The sequence below is a fragment of the Halichoerus grypus genome, chromosome 8 (assembly GCF_964656455.1).
Source record: "Halichoerus grypus chromosome 8, mHalGry1.hap1.1, whole genome shotgun sequence".
NCBI lineage: Eukaryota > Metazoa > Chordata > Mammalia > Carnivora > Phocidae > Halichoerus > Halichoerus grypus.
The window spans coordinates 122,681,025-122,705,348 of record NC_135719.1 but is presented as its reverse complement, the minus strand read 5'-3'; the positions used below and the strand labels follow the sequence as shown (position 1 = coordinate 122,705,348).

The window sequence follows — 24,324 nt, the reverse complement described above, 5'->3', positions numbered from 1 at the left end:
CGTGCAATACCATAAACCTTGAATAGTACCATGGGATCCATTCGAAGTACTACTAGTAATGCTGTAAGTGTCCCCAAAAACCAGAAAAGATATGAAATGACACGAAAAAGTTGAACTGCTTGATATGTAGCACAGATTGAGGTCTGCAGCTGCGGTCGCCTGCCATTTCAAGGTAAATGAATCTAGCATAAGGACCACTGTGAAAAAAAGAAGAGGAAATTCACGAAGCTGTCACTGGAGCAGTGCCAGTAGGCATAAAAACCTTGTACTTTTTGGGAAATACCTTTTGATCTCCTATTGAAAATGCAGCTTTCAGGTGGGTACAGGACTGCTAATAAGAAAGGCATTTCTACAGACTCTAATATGACTCAAGAAAAAGCGAAGTCATTATATGACAACTCAAAGCAAACGGAAGGTGAAAGATCGAAAGCTGCAGAATTTAATGCCAGCAAAGGATGGTTTGATAATTTTAGAAAGAGGTTTGGTTTTAAAAATGTCAAGATAACAGGAGAAGCAGCTTCTGCCAACCAAGAGGCAGCAGACAAGTTCCCAGACATCGTTAAGAAAATCATTGAGGAGAAAGGATATCTGCCTGAACAGGTTTTTTATGCAGACAAAAGTGCCCTGTTCTGGAATAAAATGCCACAAAAGACATTATTTACTCCATATGAAGAGAAGTGAGCAGCAGGATTTAAGGCAGAAAGGACAGACTAATGACTGTTGTGCAAATGCAGTTTAGTTTAGGATCAGAACTGCCCTTTTCTATAAACCCTACCAACCCCTGACAACCCCTGAGTCTTGAAGGGACACAAAACCAGCTGTCAGACTTTTGGTTGTACAAGAAGGCCTGGACAATGAAGACCCTTTTTCTGGACTGGTTCCATTGATGCTTTGTCCAGTCAGGAAGTACCTTGCCAGCAAGAGATTGCCTTTTAATGTACTTCTGATATTGGACAATGCCCCGGCCACCCAGAATCCCATGAGTTCAACACCAAAGGTGTCGAAGTGGTCTACTTGCCCCCAAACACGACATCTCTAATTCAGCCTCTGGAGCAAGGGGTCATCAGAACATTTAAGGATGATCACACACAGTATCCTTTTTTTTTTAAAGATTTTATTTATTTATTTTTCAGAGAGAGAGGGCGCACAAGCAGCGGGAGCCGGCAGGCAGAGCAGGCAGAGGGAGAAGCAGGCTCCCTGCTGAGCAAGGAGCCTGATGCAGGACTCGATCCCAGGACCCTGGGATCGGGATCTGAATTGAAGGCAGATGCTTAACTGACTGAGCCACCCAGGAGTCCCTATACACAGTATTCTGTGAAAGGACTGTCAACACTATGGGTGGGAATATGATAGACAGAACATGAAATTCTGGAAGGACTATACCAAAGATGCCATCATTGTTATAGAAAAAGCCATGAAAACCATCAAGCCCGAAATAATGGATTCCTGATGGAGAAAACTGTCCGGATGTTGTACATAACTTCATAGGATTTATGATAGAGCCAATCAAGGAAATCATGAAAGAGACTGGATTTGGCAAAAAAGGTAGGGGTGAAGGGTTTTAAGATGGAGAAGTCCAAGAGGTAACAGACATCACAACTGAGGACTTAAAAGAAGACGACCGGATGGAGATGAGTGCTTCCAAACCAGCACCAGATGATGAGGAACAAGACGGAGAAGAAGCGCCAGAAAACAAATTGACATTAGACAATCTGGCAGAAGGATTCTGATTCTCCAAGACTGCTTTGACTTCTTTTACAACATGAACCATTCTAGGCTATGGGCTCTGAAACTAAAGCTCACAGTGGGAGGATCGGTACTGTATAAAAACATATTTAGAGAGATGAAACAGCAAAACAGACAGAAATTACAATATATTTCCACAGAGGTACACTGAGTGTGTCTGCCTCTCCCACCTCTCCTTCCACCTCTGCCATCCCTGAGACAGCATGGCCAACCCCTCATCTTCCTCCCTCTCCTCAGCCTACTCAACGTGAAGACAAGGGCAAAGACCTTTATGATGATCCACTTCCACTTAATGAATAATAAATAATCATCAGGCCATACAGTTAATAAACTTATCTGTTGTGTGTGTGTTTTGTGTGAAATCTGACTGTACAGCAATAATTGTATGAGATGCTTTTGTGTCATCATCATCATCATCGCCAAAGTATTCATCATGTAGAACAGTGAGTGTAAGTCTTGTATAGAAGTGGATACCCTGTCCTTACACAGGCATATGCGAGTGATATTTAATATAAAAGTAATAATGTTTTGATTTTCTTACTGCTTCATAATTTTGCTTTCAAGGAATTACATTACCTTAAAGTATGCCTCTCACTCTTGTAACTTGGGAAACTGTATCAGCCTATCATCACAGGTAAGCGGTTTTTAAAAAATGTAACAGTGTTTCTAAAACTGTACTATATGACTGTAGTACTTTACGCCATAAAAATTTTATAGTGATTCGTTCATTAGTGTATAGGCAAGGCTACTGTGAAGAACTGTATCAATTCCACTAGGCTACCATAGAGCAATCATACTGCCGCTGCTTCATTATTAGTGCATGAATTGTTAAACCTGTAAGTAAGTCTGCATTCCTTTTCGCTTTTAATGTCTAGTGTTAGCAATACATATAACATCTACAGTTTTGTATCCTATAAGACAAAACTGGCGTAGGTACTGACAGATGGTTACTCATGTAAACAGACAAGGTAAGCTTACAGTATTGGTAAATACAGTACAGTACTGTAAATGTATCTTCTCTTATGATTTTTTAATATTTTCCTTTCTCTACTTTATTGTAAGATTACAGCATATAAGATGTATGACATACAAAATATTTGAAATGACTGTTTATGTTATTGGTAAGGCTTCTGGTCAACAGTAGGCTATCAATAGTTAATGTTTCTGGGAAGTCAACAGTTATACACGGATTTTTGACCATATAGGAGGTTGATACCCCATACTCCCCTGTTGCTCAAGGGTCAACTGTAATTAGTTAATAAGGGATACACATGATAAAAAGATGTAAATTGTGACATCAAAAACATAAAATGTTGGGGGAGAGAGTAAAAATGTAGAACTTTAACATGCATTTAAACTTAAGTTGTTATGCACTGGAAATAAATGGTTATAAATATAAGTTATATGAAAGCCTCATGGTAACCACAAAGCAAAAACCTATGATAGATACACAGAGGATAAAGGGAAAGGAATCTAAGCCTACCACTACAGAAAGTTATTAAACCATGAAGGAAGAAAGCAGGACAAGAAAGGAACACAGAGGAACTACAAAACAGCAAAAGGTATATGCCTATCATTGATTATTTTATTTATTTATTTATTTTTAAAGATTTTATTTATTTGACAGAGAGAGAGACAGCGAGAGAGGGAACACAAGCAGGGGGAGTGGGAGAGGGAGAAGCAGGCTTCCAGCAGAGCAGGGAGCCCGATGCGGGGCTCGATCCCAGGACTCTGGGATCATGACCTGAGCCGAAGGCAGACGCTTAACGACTGAGCCACCCAGGCGCCCCTATCATTGATTATTTTAAATATAAGTGGACTATCTTCTCTAATTAAATGGGTAAAAAAACATGACCCATCTATACGCTGCCTCTAAGAGAGTCACTTGAGAACTAAGGACATCCACAGACTGAAAGTGAAGGAATGAAAAAAGATATTCCATGGAAATGGAAACCAAAAGAAAGCTGGTATAGTTATATTAGACAAAAAAGACTCTAAAACAAGGACTATAATAAAGACAAAAAAAGGCATTACACAATGATAAAGGGGCCAATCCAGTAAGAGGAAATAGCATTTGTATTTATGTACCCAACACTGGAGCACCTAAATATGTGAAGCAAATATAAACAGACCTAAAAAGGAGAAATAGCAATATGGTAATAGTAGGGGACTTTGATAACCCACTTTCATCAATGGACAGATCATCTAGACAAGTCAATTAGGGAACATCAACCTTAAATGACACACTAGGCCAGATGGACTTAACAGCTTATACAAAATATTCCATCCCAAAAACAAAAGAATATACATTCTTTTCAGTCACACATAGAACATTCTCCAGGATGGATCATATGTTAGGTCACAAGTCTTAATAAATTTAACATGACTGAAATGAAATCAAATTTTTTTCTCACTATAATGCTATGAAACTAGAGATCAATTACAAGAAGAAAACAGGAAAATTCACAAATATGTGGAGACTAAATGACACGCTACTGAACAAGCAATGGGTCAAAGAAGACATCACAAGAGAAATCAAGAAATACTTTCAGAAGAATGAAAATGGAAATACAACATACCAAAGCTTACGGGATGCAGGAAAAGCAGTTTCAAGAGGGAAGTTCATAGTGACAAATGCCTACATATCAAGAAACATCTCAAATAAGCAACCTAACTTTACACCTGAAGGACCTAGGAGAAGAACAACAAATAAAGCCCAAAGTTAGTCGAAGAAAGGCAATAACAGATCAGAGTGGAAATAAAACAGAAGCTAAAACAAAACACAACACACAAAATAGAGATCAATGAAACTAAGAAATGGTTCTTTGAAAAGATAAATAAACTTGACAAAGCTTTAGCTAGACTCACCAAGAAAAAAAGAGAGAACACTCAAAATCAGAAATGAAAGAGCAGACACGATAACTGATACCAGAGAAATACAGAGGATCTTAAGAGACTACAGTGAAGAATTATATGCCAATAAATTGTGCATAAGAAGAAATGCATAAACCCCATAAACATACAACTTGCCAAAAGTGAATCATGATTATGAGACTAACGTGCCACCTGCTGTGCTAAGTCATTGAAACAGAATCATGAAGACACCGAAAACCTCAACAGACTGATTACTAGTAAGGAGATGGTTGGAAGGTCTGTGATTACTGATGCAAACAAAAGAGGACTTTACTGTTGAATTCTACCGAACATTCAAAGAATTAACCTTTTTAAAATTCTTCCAAAAAAAAAGCAGCAGCAGCAGCAGCAGCAGCAAAAGGAACACTTCCAAACTCATTTTATGAGGCTAGCATTACCCACCCGGATACCAAAACTAGACAGGGACACCACAAGGAAAAAAAAAAATCACAGGCCAATATCCTTGATGAAGGATATATTATTGCATCTATATGCAAAAATCCTCAACAAAAATATTAGTAGACCGAATTCAACAATACATTAAAAAGGACCATATACTATGATCAAGTGGGATTTGTCTCAGGGATGTAAGGATGGTTCAACATCCACAAATCAATGTGATATACCACATTGATGAAATGAAGGATAAAAATCATATAATCATCTCAGTAGATGAAGAAAAAGCATTTGACAAAAATCAACATCTATTTATGATAAAAAATATAAAAAAAGTAGGTATAGAGGGGATATACTTTAACATAATAAAGGCCATGTATGACAAGCTCATAGATGACATACTCCATGATGAAAGCTGAAAGCTTCTCCTCTAAGATCAGGAACAAGACAAAGATGTGGACTTTTACACCACTTTTATTCAACAGAGTATTAGAAGGTCTACTCAGGGCATTAGATAAGAAATAAAAGAAATAAAAGGCATCCAAATATGATGTAAAACTCACTATTTGTAGATGGCATGATATTATGAATCCTAAAGACTCCACCAAAAACTCTAAGAATTAACAAAGGAATGGAGTAAAGTTGTAGGATACCAAATCAATTCACACAAATCTGTTGCATTTCTATACACTAATAACAAAATATAAGAAAGAGAAATTAACAATCCTACTCACAATTGTATCAAAAGGAATAAAATACCTAGGAGTAACTTTAACCAAGGAAGTGAAAGACCTGTACACTGTAAACTGTAAGATACTGATAAAAGAAACTGAAGACACAAATAAGTGGAAAGATATTCCATGCTCATAATTTAATATTGTTAAAATGTCCATTTTACACAAAGCAATCTACAGATTCAGTGCAATCCCTATCAAAATTTTAATGGCATTCTTCACAGAAGTAGAACAAGCAATCCTAAAATTATCTGTAATTACAAAAGACTCTTAATAGCCAAAGCTATCTTGGAAAAAAACAAAGCTGGAGGTATCACGCTCCTGATTTCAAACTCTATTACAAAGCTATAGTAATCAAAACAGTATGGTATTAGCATCAAAACAGACACATCAATGGAACAGAACAGAGAGCCTTATGCATATGCATAAACATATGCATATGTGGTCAATTAATTTATGACAAAGGAGCCAAGAATACACAGTAGGGAAAGGATGGTCTTTAACAAACAGTGTGGGGAAAATGGGACAGCCACATGCAAAAGAATGAAACCAGAGCACTATCTTACACCAAACCACAAAAGTTAACTCATTATGGATAAGACTTGATTGTAAGATCTGAAACCAAACTTCCAGAAGAAAACACAGGCAGTAAGCTCCCTGACATCAGTTTTGATGATGATTTTTTGGATTTGACACCAAAAGCAAAGGTAACAAAGGCAAAAATACACAAGTAGACTACACACACACTAAAAAATTTCTGCTCAGCAAGAAAACCATTAACAATGAAAAGGCAACCTATGGACTGGGAGAAAATATTTGCAAATCTGATCTGATAAGGGGTAATATTCATAATATATGAAGAATTCCTACAACTCAATAGCCAAAAAACAAACTGATTAGAAAATGGGCAAGAATATGCACCCCAACGTTCATAGCAGCAATGTCCGCAATAGCCAAACTGTGGAAAGAGCCGAGATGCCCTTCAACAGATGAATGGATAAAGAAGATGTGGTCCATATATACAATGGAATATTACTCAGCCATCAGAAGAGATGAATACCCAACTTTTACATCAACATGGATGGGACTGGAGGAGATTATGCTAAGTGAAATAAGTCAAGCAGAGAAAGTCAATTATCATATGGTTTCACTTATTTGTGGAACATAAGGAATAACATGGAGGACATTAGGAGAAGGAAGGGAAAAATGGGGGGTGGGGAATTGGAGGGAGAGATGAACCATGAGAGACTATGGACCTGAGAAACAAACAGGGTTTTAGAGGGGAGGGGGGAGGGGGGATTGGTTAGCCTGGTGATGGGTATTAAGGAGGGCACGTACTGCATGGAGCACTGGGTGTTATACGAAAACAATGGATTATGGATCACCACATCAAAAACTAATGATGTATTGTATGGTGACTAACATAACATAATAAAATTAAAAAAAAAAAAGGCAAGAATCTGAATAGACATTTTTCCAAAGACAACATATAGATGGCCAAGAGATAAATGAACAGATGCTCAACATCATTAATGATTAGGGAAATGCAAAATCCCAAACCACAATGAGATACCACTTCACACTTGTTAGAATATCTATTATCAAAAAGGGAAGATACAAGTGTTGGCCAGGGTGTGGAGAAAAGGGAGCCCTTGTGCACTGTTAATGGGAATGTAAATCGCTGCAGCCACTGTGGACAACAGTACAGAGCTTCTTCAAAAGCAGAGCTACCATAAGATTCAGAAATTCCACTCTGGGTATTTATCCGAAGAACATGAAAACACTAACTTGAAAAAAATATATGTACCCAAGTTTACTGCGCCATTATTTATAACAGCCAAGATATGGAGACAACCTAAGTGTCCACTAATGGATGCATGATACACACACATACACACACACATACACACACACACACACTAGGATATTACTCAGCCTTAAAAAATGAAATCTCATTTGCAACAACACAGATGGACTTTGAGGACACTATGCTGATTGAAATAAATTAGAGAAAAGACAAGTAAGTCATGGGGATTTACAGCATGGTGACTACAGTTAATAATTACTGCATTTGTGGAAGTTGCTAAGAAGGCATCTTAGAAGTTCTCATCACAAGAAAAAAAACAAACTTTGCAACTATGCAAGGTGAGAGATATTAACTAGACTCACTGTGGTGACCATTTCACAATATATAGAAACATCGAATCATGTTGTACCGCTGAAAACTAATACAACGTCTTAAGTTATAACCAAAACCAGAACAGGCATCCCAGATGACTTTCAGGGTCTGGTGAGGCCAAGCGTCTGTACCCTGTGGTCTGGGATTACAGGTGCGAGGCTGACCCAGGGAGGCTGGGGAGCCCCAAAGCTGAGCAAGCAAGCCCCACTTACCATGCAGCGACTTCATTCCCAAGGTGTAAGAAGGCCTCCGCAACGGGAGAGACTTGGGCAGGGAAGGGTACGTGCTGCTGAAGAGGACGTCATTGGGCAGGGCTTGGTCCAGAAGCGAAGCCCTGGAGGCGAAGAAGTGCTCCCTCTGGCCGCTGTAGATGCTCTCATCCGACAGCGTTCGGTGCAGGGCCCGTCTTGCCGTAGGGGTGGTAGGAAACGGGGACTGAGGAGAGGAAAGCGCCTGGAACTGAACAACAGCATGCAGACAAGTATTTATATGATGGCATATATCATCATGACAGAGCAGCTCTAGTAGGAGGGGGGGTGCCTCTTGATACACATCAACTACTAATAGTGTATGTAATGAGTTTTAGAGATTGTTTTTTTAGGACGGATTTCTATTCACCAAAATAGGGAAGCCACCTATATATTTATATATAAATGGCAGAAGTCCCAGATAGCTGTTCTCTCTCGTCTTTTGCTTTTGTCACCAGATTTGATTTTAGTTGAGATTCTTCTGCAAAAAGCAAGCTTCTGAGAATCCCATTCATTGAGAAACAACAGACACATTAACAATATTTAAATATCCAGCCTCAGAGCCAACAGAATATTTGGTCTGTTAGCAACAAAGTTATATTTATTCAGTCCTTCCTAGACTAGTGTTCACCTTGACAGGGAGAACAATGTGAAGGACAGGTGAGGGTGTGAGTAGGAGGGTTGAGTCATAGCTGCCAGAAGGCCTCTGTGGGACTTTCCGGGACACTTTGAAGGGGCAGAGAGAGAATGACACAGCCGCGTCTCCATTTAGGACACCGAGAATAGAGCTGACACTCAGGTTTACTCATGTGCTCTGGGTCTCACAGGCTTCCGTTCATCAAACCAAGGGTTAATCAAGTCAAAGCTACCCACGAAGTGGTGTGCACAGTTGCTGCATAAATATGAACAAATGATTAATCAAACGCAATGTAAATGAGCCCCAGGTGTAGCCGACTGTGTAAAAACTGTGCTCACTTCTAAAAATTCATGATGAGTTAGGAGCAAGGCACATATATGCTTGCCTAGAAAACGAAGCTGCTGTGATAAATGCTCTGTGAGTCTTTAAGGTCAGGGAACTAGGTATGGAAACGGTGATTTCCCTTTTGTGGGCATTACAGAGATTAAATGGCTTGCTGATAATTTTAAAAAAATATAGCCAGATCCTCTCTCTCCCATCTGCAAGCTTCTAGCACTATCATGTAAGGCCCTTGCCTACCAGGCCAGGCCCCAGATCTCTCCACTCAAACACTGCCCCCAATCTTTTTTAGCACCTCTGGGTTCAGCAAAGGGATTTCCTTTTCTAGTGAATATCCCCACCCTGATGGTTATACAGGAAGGAGGTTTTCCACCAATTCTAGTTTCAGCCTCTTTGGGAAATATTAACATACTTCAAGGTAGTGAACCTCCACCTTGAAGAGATCCTTGGAGCGGCATGCTTTCTTAAAAGTTGTAACATCTTCCACTAAAGGGAGGCAGGGTAGGAGATGGAAGGCAGCAATCCGCCTTGATGCTTTCCGCCAATTAAAAAGTCGTCTTGTCCCAACACATTGGGGTGGCCCCTCACCCCAACCCTCTTCCCCTCTAGTCTTGAAGGTTCGTGCACACCGATCTGGTTCCAAGAGCGCCCTGGGCTGCCTTGCAGGGTGCTTGCTGGGCGGTGCCCAGTGCTGCCAGCCCTGGGAAAGAACTATCATGGAGTCAATGCTGACCCGCAAGGGATCTGAGAGCACATCAGGCTGGGGGGGGTTTACAGATTGCTCCAGGGGACCGTACGGGTTCCTCACAGCATCACTGCCTGGGGAGAAGAGATGTTCAGGTGGGACCCAGGCGCCCATGACACCCACCCCTCCCATCAGAGAAACTCCACTTTCTCACTTCTCCATATTAGACTTCTGTGTATAATTTTATTTAAAAAAGGGGGGGTTCTTGAATTTTAAAATCATCTGGGCACCATGGATCTATTTCAAAGCTGAGGAACAAGGCCTAGAGGAGTAGCATCTTGCTCCAGGTCCAGCTCCTGTTCTCTCACTCTTTCCGGTCCTCCTGGCTTCTGTGTGATGGGTCACCCGCACCTGCAGTAAGCAAGCACCAGCTCTTCCCGAACATTGATGCTGCACGAAGCCTCTTCCTGTGGTCTACGCCTGAGAGTCTGGCTGCAAATCGGGACTACGGGTTTGTACTGTGTCTGTTCACTTGCCGCTGGACGCAGCCCTTGGGGAAGATAAGGTGATCTCAGCTCTGCCTGCCAATGAGGTTTCTTAGAATGTTTGAGCTCTGCCATTTTCCTTGAGGCAGGAGCTCTGCGTGGGCTGCTTAGGCCCTGCAGGCCCCTACGTCCGAGCTACAGCCCGCCACGTCCTGCCGCAGACATCGCACTCTGCTGGCAAATCAGCCTGGGAGTGACCCTGTCATTTGATATTAACGCTCACTCACAAGAAGCACTTGCTATCCAAGAAAGCCAATGTGGTCCGAGTAGGTTCCAAGTATCACGGCCCAAAGATGGCCACCGCTGGGACCCTGACACCCGATGCAGTGGCTCGGGGCCTTAGCCAGGCATGGCCTGGAAGACTTCTCAAGGGCACGCTGGCCTTCCTGACACAGCAGAGCCATGGGCATTCTGACGGAGAATCTTGGAAGACACACGGAGATAGTTAGCTAAAGTCATCTGAAACCAAACCGAAAAGGACGACACTGGAGGAAAAAACAGCCTTATTTCCAGCCCTTCCCAGTAATAGAGTAGCCAGCAGAGCGTCTTCTTTGCAGAGGGTCTCGGTAATGCAGTCATGACAAAGTGCACCCCTGTTTCAACTAGGAATGTTAAAATAATTCATTTTGGAAATAAAAGCCAAGAACAGGAATAAGGGCAAAACAGACATTTGCTTTCAATTATTTCCACAGCATGAGTAAATCAAACGAATGAAAGCTCTGAGTTCGTCCCTTTCCAAAAATGTTAAACTGAGAATTGGAGGAAAGATTCCTCTTAGGGCAAGTTTTATTTTCCTCTAACCTCAAAGGAAAAATCTGAAAAAATTTTTATTTTGAAACTGGTACTTAAACATTTTAATACACCTCTTTGGGACCTGACAGCTAAAGAAGTTTCAAGCACTATCTTTTGCGAGGTTGCTAAGGAAACCATTTGTACCCTGCGTGATGAGTCAGAACTGTTAAGTGCTGGCTTATAAAACAGAAATGACAGAATCAAGAATGGCAAGTCTTTAAAATGATTTATGATGTTAATGTTTATGTTAATAAATCTTTATTTCTCAACAGAATGCCAGAATGGCCTTTGGAGTACATTTTTAATTTCTGTAAATGCTGATTTTTCAGTTTAGGGGGGTATATCTGACCTATCTTGAGGTAGGCGTGCACACACACACCAGAGTGGTGATGAGAAGCCTGAGTGGGAATGGACAAGGCCACACAGTTCATCCTGCTGGGCATGCCCCCTGTACTCTGATCCCAGCTTGAGGACAGTAAGTGGTTAGGGAAATTCTTTAGCTTACCTTTTCAATCAATTGTCGGAGTTCTTCTTAAATTACACTCGCTAGGCACTTCCAACAGACTACCAATCATTCAACTAAGAACCTGGACAACAGAACATGTCCAAGTTTGCTGTGCTGACCTTCCTGGGGGTGGATTTCCTCCTTCTGGGGCTACATGACATACTGCACAGAGAAATGCCTTGTGCTCAGAGCTTTGGCCCCACTCAACAAAGGCCAGCTCCGAGCCTTGGGAGGGTGGGCACTTCCGAGGACAAGAAAGCAGAGAGCCTCAAGTAGGCTTCAGGAGTCCTCCGAGCTGAGGTGGGCAGAACAAACCCTTCCACATGGCCACTGACACACAAACATAAACCCTGAGCACACACTTGGGACTTGATGGGGAGGGAGGCTGGCTTTAGAGACGACATTTCTAGTCTGGAATTCTGTGAGGGAAGTGGAGAGAAGGTTTTGCCAAGTAAAGAGAATCTAGAAAGTTCTGAAGGTAAGTATGTAGACCTAGTTTGCTGAGCTGCAGAGGTGGCGTTTGGAGGATGGGGCTGGGGGTGAAAAGAGTGGGTGTCCATCAGGCCGTTTCTCTGACTGACTGAACAGTAAGTACGTGGTGCACAGCCAGCAGGCGTGCCTGGCCGGGGTGAGGGGCAGAGGTGGGGCACCCAGGGCAGGACGTGAGCTGGGAGCTACTGGCGAGGGGAGGGAAGGGACCCTGTGGACAGAAGGCACTAAAGCATTTACCGAAAACTTTCTGTCTGACGAGGGAGCCACAGGTGCTCTGCCAAGTTCTCTGAAGCAACGTCATCTGAGCTAACGTCTGTGAGAGAACGTGGCTTGTGCACTGGGAGTGGGGTACACTAAAGAAGATAAAGGAAGGGCGGAGGGACAGGGACTAAGAGGTGTGGCAGTGGGGACAGAATGCTTGGAGAACAATGGGAGCTAATTTTAGGGCCGAGTGGGTGAGGGCAGGAGCCGGGAGCCAACACCTCTGGAGGGTGCCCCTGCGGTGAGCAGCCCCGTCCCACCTGGCCTCCCTAACGGCCATGTGCCCCGAGCTCTGTCCTGTACCTTAAAGTTCTTCTGGGATTCGGGAGTTGGGCTTTCCAGGTCGATGAGTTTCTTGAGGTCCTCCTCGATGGTGGACTTGGAGGCTGGCTTGGGGGACGCCCGGAGGTCCCTGGTTGAGGCGCGCAGCCTGGTGTGGGCTATCTCGTTGCCGTCACTCTGATGGCGCCTTGAAGGGAAGAGATGGGAGAAACCAAGCAGACAAGGGTGATGTAAAGCCACGACGGACCCTGAGGCTGGAAGTCAGGGGGGACATATTAAAGGAGAGCAAAGGACAATCTGCTTGGATAAATGCTTGTGAAAGAAACACAACCAACTGGAAGCACAAAATAAAAATCTGATGGATAAATTGCTCTTCTACAGGAAACCATTACCTCCACTAAGCCAAAATTAGCAAGACTTATTAATAAGACCACAGGCTATGAATCCCAAATGTAACTTTTGTACAAACATAAACAACATAACTGAATGAATCATTTAGAATCCCCCCCCACCCCTGTACTACTTTGTCAAAAAGTTCTTTATATTCAGGGTAGTCCCTTTCTAATACTCCCTCTGGTGGCTCCTAAGTTAAACATTCCATGGGAAGGCTGTGATTATTACCATCAAAGGGAGAGTGTCACCTTCGTGCCAGAGGGTCAATTATTCTGAAGTTTGTTCTTCAGACATACTCCTTCCTACAAGATCTAAGATCTCAAATCAATGTTGGGCCACACAATTTATTTAAGGAATGAAGCACAGAGAAATAATTTAAGATAAGTTTTCCTTAGGAGGAAAAGAAAAAAAGAAAATCTCCCAACCAAACCCCAGCCGGCCTCCTCTGTGGTAGGAAACTGCCTCAGCCTTTTCTGTTCTCCATCATGTTAAAAGCACACCACCCAAGCAAGAGAAGCAAAAGAACTCTTACTTTCTCGTGTCCATAAATCCCACGGAGTTTATGGTTCCTTCGGGTTTCTTCCACCCAATCAGGTACTTGCTGGTCGCGCCCTGGCGAGGGTAGAAGGTCCTAGGGCCGGACGAGGAGGAGGAGGAGGAGGAGGAGGAGGGGAAGGCAGGTGCGAGCTGCGAGGTGGCAGGATGGAGCTCCTCTTTCGGGGAACTTCTGGCACTGGTGAAGACCACCGGGCTGGCAGAGTGTCGGGAGCCCACGGTACTGAGGAGAAGCATGACAAAGACCAAAGGACCCCGGTGTGCACGTGTGCATCCCGGGGTCCACACGGCGGCTATCAAAGCGTCGTCCAGGACAGGGGTTATGGCCAGGTGAAAGAACAGTGACTGTTTCCTAAGATATTAATGGGGCTGGCTGGCTAGTCTTTCTTGTTTTCTTGCTATAATTTAAATGTCTGCTGTAAAAATGAGACATGATCACTGTGGCTTAGTCTGCACATTAAGTTAAAAGGTAAAATCAGTTGAGACTGTCAGGGACGCTTTGAAACATGCCGGCACACCAGAGGAACAGGAGAACCAGCAATAAAAGGTCTGGTCATCTCAGTGGCTCTCTGCCTTGCCTTCCTCAGAACTAGGGGTCATGGTGATGCTCCCCAGGTCCGAGCCAGATCAGCATACAGTTCTCCAAACACCCACACCCAAGGCCAAAGGGGCACACTGACGTCTCCTTCCCTGTGGCATCTGGCATTAAGATGGACTCTCTAAAAAAGCTGTTCAATGGAATGAAAATGGGCCACTACCCTCCACCATATACAAAAATCAACTCAAAATGGATTAAAGACTTGAACGTAAGACCTGAAACCATAAAACTCCTAGAGGAAATCCCAGGGGTAAGCTCCTTGACATCGATCTTGGCAATGATGTTTCTGGATCTGACACCAAAAGCAAAGGCAGCAAAAGCAAAAACAAACAAGTGGCTATGTCGGATTAAAAAGCTGTACGGCAAAGGAAACCATCAATAAAATGAAAAGGCAACCTAGTGAAGGAGAAAATACTTGCAAATCATACATCCGATAAGGGCACATTACCCAGAATATATAAAGAACTCATATAGCTCAATAGAAAAAAATCTGATTAAAAAAGGAGCAAAGAATCTGAATAAACATTTTTCCAAAGAAGACCTACAGATGGCTAACAGGTACATGAAAAGATGCTCAACCTCACTAATTATCTGGGAAGTGCAAATCTAAACCACAATGAAATATCACTCACACCTGTTAGAATGGCTGTTATCAAAAAGACAAGAAATAACAGGTGTTGGCAAGGAAGTGGAGAAAAGGGACCCCCTGTGCACTGCTGGTGGGAATGCAATTTGGTGCAGCCACTATGGAAAACAGTATGAAGGTTCCTCAAAAAATTTAAAATAGAACTACCATATGATCTAGAAATTCCACTTTTGGGTATTTATCCAGAAAAAGTGAAAATATTAACTTGAAAGTGTCTACACTCCCATGTTCATTGCAGTATTATTTATAATAGCCAAGCTATGGAAACAACCTAAGTGTCTACTGATGAAGGGATAATGTGATATACATATACCAAGAAATATTATACAGCCATAAAAAAGAAGGAAATTCTGCTATTTGCAACACTATAAATGGACCTTGAGGACATTATGCTAATTGAAATAAGTCAGACAAATACTATATAATCTTACTTATTTGTGCCACCTAAAAAAAAAAAACCAAGCTCATAGATACAAAGAACAGATTGGTGGTGGCCACAGGTGGGGGGGTGGAGGATGGGGGAAATGGGGGAAGAGGGTCAAAGGTACAAACGTCCACATATAAGATGAATCCTGGAGACGTGATGTACAGCATGTGACTAAATATAAACACCCAAAGCTGTTCATCATTGATGTGTTTTAAACTTTGGTTCAAGATTACAAAAGTAAAGTCTACAGGACTCTAGGAAAAGGCTACTCATCACATATTAAAACTCAGGATTTTTAAACCTGGGGCTGAGAGTTCAGGTGGTCTACGACGCTGGAGGCCCTTCGATGGTAGAATTACCACACGTCCCCCCCTGGGATCTCCCAGGACCTGAGTCCACACCACGTGAGCCCTGCTGAGTTCCCCAGGTTAGGCTGAGACCAGAGACACGGGCTCTTACCACAGGGGACCTGGTCACTGAAGGTTCAGTTACCAGGATGTGGTCTCACAGCATTTGCCAGCAGCACTTCGTCTGTCAGAAAGCAATGGTCCTGAGCGGAATCAAGTATGGACTTACTAATGACGCATCAGCTACGGCCAGCGTACCGCAGACAACGGGTGGGGGGTACGCGGGCACTCTCTGCGCCGTCTTTGTAACTTTTCTGCCAAGTAAAAACTATTCTAAAACACAAACATTTTTTATTAAAAAACTAAGCGAATGAACAAAACAAAAATAAAAAAACCACCCAAATCTTAGTGGTCCTGAGAGAATACACACAGATGAAAGTCAGTCTTGAACCCGCACCTGCAACCTTACCTAAAAATCCATTCCTGCTGGCTTGCATATTTAAGTGTAGATCTAAAGATTCTGGACCATACCATGAAGAACATCTTTATGACAGAGGCAGAGGTTTCTTTAGTTGAATCATAAAAGAAAGGATTGAATCCCACTGAAAGTAAGAACTTCTATTCCTCAAAAGACACAGAGAAGAAGAATATATGTAAAAGATACCCAACAATGGGCTCCTATCCTGAATGCAGAACTCCTAAAAATCAACAAGACAGACAACCCAACAGGAAAAATGAGCAAAGATCTGAAAAGGAATTTCACAAACAAGGATACCTAAAAGACTAATAAACATTAGTGCTTATCATCATCAGTTATCAGGAAAATGTAAACTGAAGCCAAAAGAAGAACCAGTACACACTCACCAGAATGGTTAAAATTAAAAAGACTTACATCAAGTGCTAGAAAAGATGTGAAGCAACCAGAACTCCCATTCACTACTGATGTGTTACTTGTCACAATCTGGTAGTGACAAAGTAGTTCACATTCTCTGCTAAAGTTGAATGTATGTATATCGTAGGACATAGCAACCCCACTCCTAGGTATATGCTCACCAGATGCACACATATGTGTACCAAGGGACATGTACCAGAATCTGTAATATCCCCAAACTGGAAACACTCCAAATGTTCCACAGTAGAATGGATACATGAGTTGCTGTATGTTCTCACAATGTAAATATAATACAGCAATGAAAATAAAGTAATGCTACCTGCTACACATGGATGAATCTCACCAACATAATGTTGACTTAAAGACACCAGACACAGAACAAAGCATATGGTACAATTCCATTTATATAAAGCCAGAAATAGGCAAAATGTGTGTGTGATTTTAGGATTCAAGATTGTGTTTACCTTGGGGAGGAGGTGGGAATGACTGGGGAAGACAAGTGAGAGGAGGGGTGTCTGGATGTTCGTTATGTTCCAGTTCTTGATTTGGGTGGTGATTACACGGATATGTTCACTTAGTGAAAATTCATGCCGATGCACGAGTATGACCTGAACCTCTTTCTGTATGCGTGTTACGCTTCAATGAGAACACACCCACAAAAATAAATCAAAAGTAGATGACCTGAAAGGAGAAGGCCCTATCAGTCCATGAGGCTCTGTCACAGATTGGAGGGAACAGAGCACCTTTGTTCCGTGAAGGCAATCTGCAAAGTTCTCCACACTGAAGTGGGCCTCACTGCCACAGACCAGACATGGACATCTTTATTTTTGTAACTAAGGAGGAGGCACCAGGCTCAGACTTCACAAGAAGTATGATAAAAAGAAATGACTCGCCATATTCTGATCGCTCTACCAGTTTTCTTTTTCCCAGAGACTTTTGTAGCTAGAGAGGAAGGGAAAGAAAAAAAATCCCTCACAAGACCTCAGAGGGCACCATAAATTTAAAGTCCATGTAATCTCATTTTGTTTTTTACCTCTTGATAACAAATACTCCATTTGTTTGCTTTTAAAATGAAGAAAAGGAATGCAGAACTCTTTCATAAATGCCATACGTTAAATCAATAAGAACAAAAGGTCTCGGGAAAACAGACTAAAAGTGGAAAGATGAACCAGAAGGAAAAAGGAAGCGGGAAGGACATAAAGACAAGCTCAGCCTCGGAGCCTGGAGCAGCACCAGAGACATAGCAAGACCCGGTAACTCAGGGAGCATCAACGGGAGCTTCCTAAGTGGTAAGGGTGGATGTAGCTTTTGCAGTCATTTGTCACCATGTGACAAGCTTGTGGCTGTTTATTGCTTACTTAGGGACAAAAGCTTATCTCTGGCTTGCAGACTTTCCCCACCTGACTATACCTACCTCATGCACACGTATAACACAGATGTGGGGGTGTCTGCAGCCTCATCCGTGGTTATGGTCTGAAGCAGATTCCCATAAAGTGAAAAACAGTACATCAGGGTCTAACATGCACACCTTCATCTTGGATAATCATGTGTTTGCTTTACCTGCCTTGATTAGTATCCACCAGCAAATGCAAGTGTTTGTGAATTACTAGAGCCAATGCATGTTAGGGCATGTTCTATGTTAAAGGACAGACTGCAGGGATTCTGATTGGGTAGGCAGGCGGGCACACAGGAATCTGCACGCTGACTCATTCCCAGCCGATGCCGTGGTCCTTAACTCAGAACCTGAAAACCACTGTACCAGAAACGTATCTGAAATTCCCATAGTTTCCATTTCTCAGCAAGTATCTTGATATGATAGCATGAGCATTCAGAACCCTGGGGCTTTCAAAGACTACACATTTGGTCAAAATAGAAATAATTAGCCATGAGAATAAAACGTAAATTGCGTAGTCCATTAATTTATAAATAATTTCTCCATGTTTTACAAAATAGCTATGCTGGTTTTAGCCATAATGTCTGGCCTGCGTGAAGAGGGAGGTTATAGAAAAGGCCTGGAAACATCAAAGAGAGAGCAATATATATACAGCACATACAGTTCTGGAGCTCTTTGCTTCCTGTATGAATTTAATTAGTACCATTTCCCTGGGAGGCATTCATTAAGTTTTTGTAGTAGATTATAAACTCTTTGAAGGCAGGAATTTTTGTGTATCTGACAATGCCAGAAAACAGTGGACTCCCAATAAAATAGCTGGACAAAGGTTTTCTCTTTAGCACGTATGGAGCACGCTATCTATTTAACTTGTTTATCTTACTGATAGCCTGTCTCCCCCACTTAAATATAAGCCCCACAAGGGCTGATCCTTTTCTCCTTCACTGCTATATTCTCCATGCCTACCACAGTCGCTGGCCATTGTAGGCATTCAATATTTGGTGAAAGAAACTGTCAAATGAATTAGCTATTCATTTTAAATGTAAGAGAGAGTCATGTGTGAAGACAGTGTGTTTTACTCGGGCTGTATTTAAAACTGGGTGTGGCTTTATTTTTACTGCAAGAAATAATTAAATCTACAGATTATGCTTCTGTTCATAAGTGTATTCTTAAAAGGATAATTGCTTAAATAAGACCACAGACCACGACTATTGGTTTTATCTGTGAACATGATGGCTGGCACAAGTTTCCAGGTGTGAAATAACAGCACACTTTTATTCACTAATGGTTGTAATCAAGACAGCCCTACTTAACGATTGATTAGATTTGGGAACAAAGGTAAAAGCAAAAACAAATGACTAATTCACTGGCAGTTCTTCCTTCTTTAATGTATACAACTCACAGCATGAAGCAAGGTGAGCACTTCAGTGCACTTGCCCTCTAATTCCAAGCAGGCACGTGAGGATCACCTGGGAGCTTTCAAAACACACATTCTCGGGCCCCAACTGCAGAGATTTTAATTTGATAGAGCTGGGGTGGTGCCTGGGTTATGTATTTTTGCAGAATCTCCCCCAAGTGTGCACACTGAGAACTGCTCGAATCAGTTGAATTATTCATACTGTTATGACTTCATCAAAATCCAACCTCTTATCGCCAAGATCAAGAAGGGGAAGACACCGGACACCTGGGTGGCTCAGTCGGTTAAGCGGCTGCCTTCGGCTCAGGTCATGATCCCGGGGTCCTGGGATCGAGCCCCGCATCGGGCTCCCTGCTCAGTGGAGAGTCTGCTTCTCCCTCTCCTTCGCCTCTCTCCCCTGCTCCTGCTCTTTCTCTCCCTCTTTCTCTCAAATAAAAATCTAAACAAACAAAAAGAAGGTGAAGCCCCTGGAGCAGTGTTTCTCCGGCCATGGACTATGGCCACCTGCAGGGACTGATATACATGAACATTCCTTGGCTTATGTCAGATCTTGTGAGCCCCAGAAACCTGGGGGAATCCCAAAGGCATCCCATGTCCCTAGAGTTTTAAGAATTACTGTGTTAGCCTCTCACCTCCTGCTCTAAAATGGGTGGTCTCCTCCTTCCTTAGTAGCCCCGCAGCCCGGCCTGCTGGTGGTGGGTCTCCTTGAAGCTGCCCAACCTGCTGGCCTCAGGCCCCCTGGAGGGACGCGCTGCCCACTTCCCCCGAGCATCTCTGAGGCAGCTTTAATTACAAAACAACTACAATGAAGCCATCGGCTCACTTTTACAGGGGGAACTGTGTGGTTGAGTTGTTTCATTATCCTGGAGATTTCACGTTAATTCAATACGCTGCAATCCGGTGGTACCCTTGGCAAATTAGATCTCTCCAGGGGAGTTGTGGAAGAAGGTAATGAGCAAATAATGTGGAACAAAAAGAGAACAGCAATCGATACGTTAGGACATGACAAATACAATACCCGCGACTTTTCTCATTATATCAGAAGTGAGTTTAACTGTAAGTATGGCCAAACTGAGCCATCTGGTCGGAGGGCTCCCAGACTCCACACGAAGGGGCCACCACCTTTACTTTTTATACAGACTATTGGGCATTTCCCTTTCCTGACAACGGACCAAGCTTTGATTTGTTTGGTCATTCCAGGACACGGATTTTGCAAAGGGAGTGAGCTGCGGGAACACGCACCCACGTGCACACAGGCCCACGCACTCGCACACTTGCTCCCTCACACGAAGAGAAAGGAGGCAACAGGATAACTCGACATGAGGGGCAGTCTGTCCAGACTTGTCGTCTCAACCCAGTGAAGCCATGAACCAAGTGCACCGCAACCTGGTGATTTTACACTCCCAGCTGTGGTAAAGCTTTCCAGGAGGGGCTACTGGATGACCAATCTGCTAGTCACGGCAGGGACCGCGTCACGAAGGAGGGGCTACACCTGCTTGTCGACCTGGCAAAGGGATGAACCACAGAGGCTGGAGCAGCCTGAGTGTGAGGAGACAAAGGCCCGAGTCCAGAGCTCTGAGGGCCTGGGGAGCCGTCCTGCGCTTCTGCACTGTCACCGAGACCACCGCCTCCTGTGGCGCACATCTGCCACGCTCTCCGTGCTGCCGAAGGAAACACGTGGAGTCGTCTGCTATCCAGGCGTGACACAGAGGGACAGATTTTAGACAGCCTGGCTCTGCTAAGGATGGTATTTTCAGGAGGGGGAGACCAGCAATTAGTCACCTGTCTAATGGCTATGACAAAATCTGTGCGAAGGCTGAATGCTGGCCTAACACCAAGGGGAGGGGATTGGGTTTCCTGTGATTATTTGTACAAATAACAAATAAATAAGCCTCTGCGTGACAGATAATGTGGAGGATATGATTGAGGAGGACTCCCGCTCCCTCTGTGTTCAATACTAGCCAATTCTGTCCAGTACTGGGCTCCACAATTTAGGAGGGCTTCAGGAGACACTAATTCTAAAGGATCAGGGGAAAATGAAATAGGAATGATTAAACTGGCAAAGGGGATGTCCAAGTAATTGTGGTCAAGAAAACTGTTCATCTAGAACATGAGATATTTATATGATGAGCACTGGGTGCTGTATTAAGTGATGAGTCACTGAATTCTACTCCGGAAGGCAATATTGCCCTGTATGTTACCTAGAATTTAAATTAAAAAATAACATGAGATATTTAATACGTCCAAGGGCACACCAATTCTATATAAAGTGTAGGGAAATAGGTGGCTAGGCATACACAGTAGAAGGGGCTTCGGGTGTCATGGTGGACCACAAGCTGAACAGGTCTGCAATGCTGAGCTAGTTAGGAGGGAGCTAACAAGAGAACTACAAATATTATCATTTTTTTAAGCACAGCTGAGAAGAATGTCACGTTCAGGTTTTGCATCTAAAAAGGACAAAAAAAACAAAGCAGAAAACTTGAGAAGCAAAAATGTAATTGTAGAATGAGACATCTAAAGGACAATTACAGGATCTGTGGGAGATCCATGTTTGTTGAAGGAAAAGCAGCAAGATAAACCTCATTAAGGCAGGTGGATGGAGAGCTTGAAAAAGTAAATGCCAAAAACCTTTTGTCTCAAAAGAACATTTATAGTTTGCAATACACCTGATAACCTTTTCTTATTCTCACAAACATATAAAAACAACCATTTCGTAAGTATTCGATCACAGATAAGGGACACACATGGTGAAATGCCCCGACTGGCCATAGGGCTGGTCAGTGGCAGAGCTGGACTTGTACCTCCATCTCAGGATGCAAATCCACTTTCCCTCTATTTCCCTCTCGACTTTCCTGGAGGTGGAGAGCTTTCATAAAATTTCTTAAAAAAAAAAAAAAAAAAAAAAAAATATATATATATATATATATAGCAAATTGTTTTGTTGGTGTCTACAATTTTTATAATCTTAGCCTTCAAAAATCTTAATGTTTAGAAAAAACTCAGCTCAGAGAAACCACTTATTCTCTCTTAATTGTGCATTTCAGCTGCAGTGAGAGAAATTTCAGATAGGCAGACACGGGATGAAGTTTTGAAGAGGGAGAGGACATGATAAGCACGGGAATTGCTCAGAAAGGACATGGACTCACTCTTTTTGGGATTATCTCCCCTCTCCCCACTTCTGAGGCAGTTGGACAAGTTAGTTCTCCTCTTGGTAGGACCTTGGTAGGTCCTTTTTAATAGGACAAGGGATGGACTCTGTTCCTTAGAATTCCTTTTGGCCTTATGATTTAATGGCATTTGGAGAATTTGGGCTTTCCCTATTGACTGGATGAATGAGTCAGCCGCATCACAGAAGAGAGCAGTGACAAATGTTGTGGCAGTGAGGGCCACAGCAAGCACTCTGACACCCGTGGCTTGACAGAGGCCTCATTTTCTCAGCGTTCACTTGAAATTTCAACCACAGTGGTTTGTTTCTCAGTCTTTGAGGTTAGCCAAACAGCACTATACTCTGGATAAAATCATCACCCACTCCCATAAACTGAAAGAAATTAGCTTAGCACAGATCACCTGGAGTTCTGCTATATAAAAGCAAAATACAATATAATCCTGAATATTCAGACCACAAAGAAGAAATGACCAATGAAAATGACCCACAAACTTAAGACAAGCAGAGCCAATAACATGTTGAAGAGAAGTTCTGGGTTTATCGTTTCAGAGGCTACATGTTCAAATTCTGAATTAGCCTATACAACTTAGAAAAAATAATATTCTCACCTTAAGAAAAAAGTATATATGGGGCAATTAATTAATTGTTAGCAATTAAAAAAAAATTCCAGGCAGGAGATATTTGAGAGAGAAACGTTACAGATAAAGACAGCAGAATAATTTCTAAACAAATACGGCATATTTGTCACATACACAGGATGCCGAAGAGGGCAAAGAATGAAATGTAGACACACAGCTCTAACGTGCACAGAGCAGCACACACACAGCCCAGTGCGCTCCGTAGCCCGGGGCACGTCTTGATGTTCAAAGTTAACTCCGTCTAAGAAGTGCTTCTTTACCTCTACTCTCAAGAAACATACAGCTTTTCTGGCATGAACAGTGAACTTAGTAAGTCAACCAGAAAAAGCACATTCATGAAATTGAACTGTACTGATGACCATGGGCAGGCACTTTTCCTGGACTTAAATCAGCCCTTTCAGTGAATGTGAGACACTGACCAACTCACAGCCAGATACTGATTGATACTTGCATGTAAGCTATTAAAAGTCCTCCCCGGTTGTATTTTGCAGATGAAACAAATCTTACATAGAGATGACTTTACTAAACGTTCAAGTTATACCGGGACTTCTGTATGCTCTTATATATACACCTATTCATAAAGACACTACAGCTCTGTATGGACCGTGCTACACAATAAGCTTTGAAATACAGTAGCAGCCAGGAGCGGAGGATTTATGTTACTTTTGAATTGGATTATTGGTGGGAGCCCTGAGGAGTCATCAGGCAAAAAGTGGGAACTTCAAGGAGCAAGTTATTCCTACTTGATGACCACAATGTCCTGAGCACCTACCCACTACGCTCATGGTGGCACGCGATCCACAGAGGTGCTCAGGAGGAACAATGGGTGAGAAATCCTCTAGTACAAGACGTCAGGGGAAAAGTACATCATCACATGGGTGGGAATGCCTTGGCTGCAGAGCTCTGGGGGGGCCTACAGACATCAGGAGGAAGCAGCAGAATGGCTGGCAAATGAGGGTGGTTGTGGAAGCCTGGACCCCCTGTCAGGTCAGGACATTACAGAAGAAACGTGTATTTGCAACTATGAGTGGGGTTTTCAGCTTTATAACACGTGCTCCTGAATCTAGTTCTGAGGTCAGCAATACCACTGGTTACGCGGGA

The 24,324-nt window shown here is 42.6% G+C and overlaps 1 protein-coding gene across 18 annotated transcripts in view; it reads right to left on the bottom strand.

Moving 5' to 3' along the window:
- SIPA1L1 (signal induced proliferation associated 1 like 1) overlaps positions 1–24,324 on the bottom strand; it is a 366,695-nt gene that overhangs the window by 11,732 nt on the left and 330,639 nt on the right. For all 18 annotated transcript variants that reach the window (XM_078053858.1, XM_078053861.1, XM_078053859.1 and 15 more), the window contains 3 exons: positions 13,680–13,925; positions 12,776–12,941; positions 8,181–8,427 (listed from right to left, as the gene is read on the bottom strand). In XM_078053858.1, the coding sequence (XP_077909984.1) occupies positions 8,181–8,427; positions 12,776–12,941; positions 13,680–13,925 (659 nt within the window). The remainder of the gene's footprint in view (positions 1–8,180; positions 8,428–12,775; positions 12,942–13,679; positions 13,926–24,324) is intronic.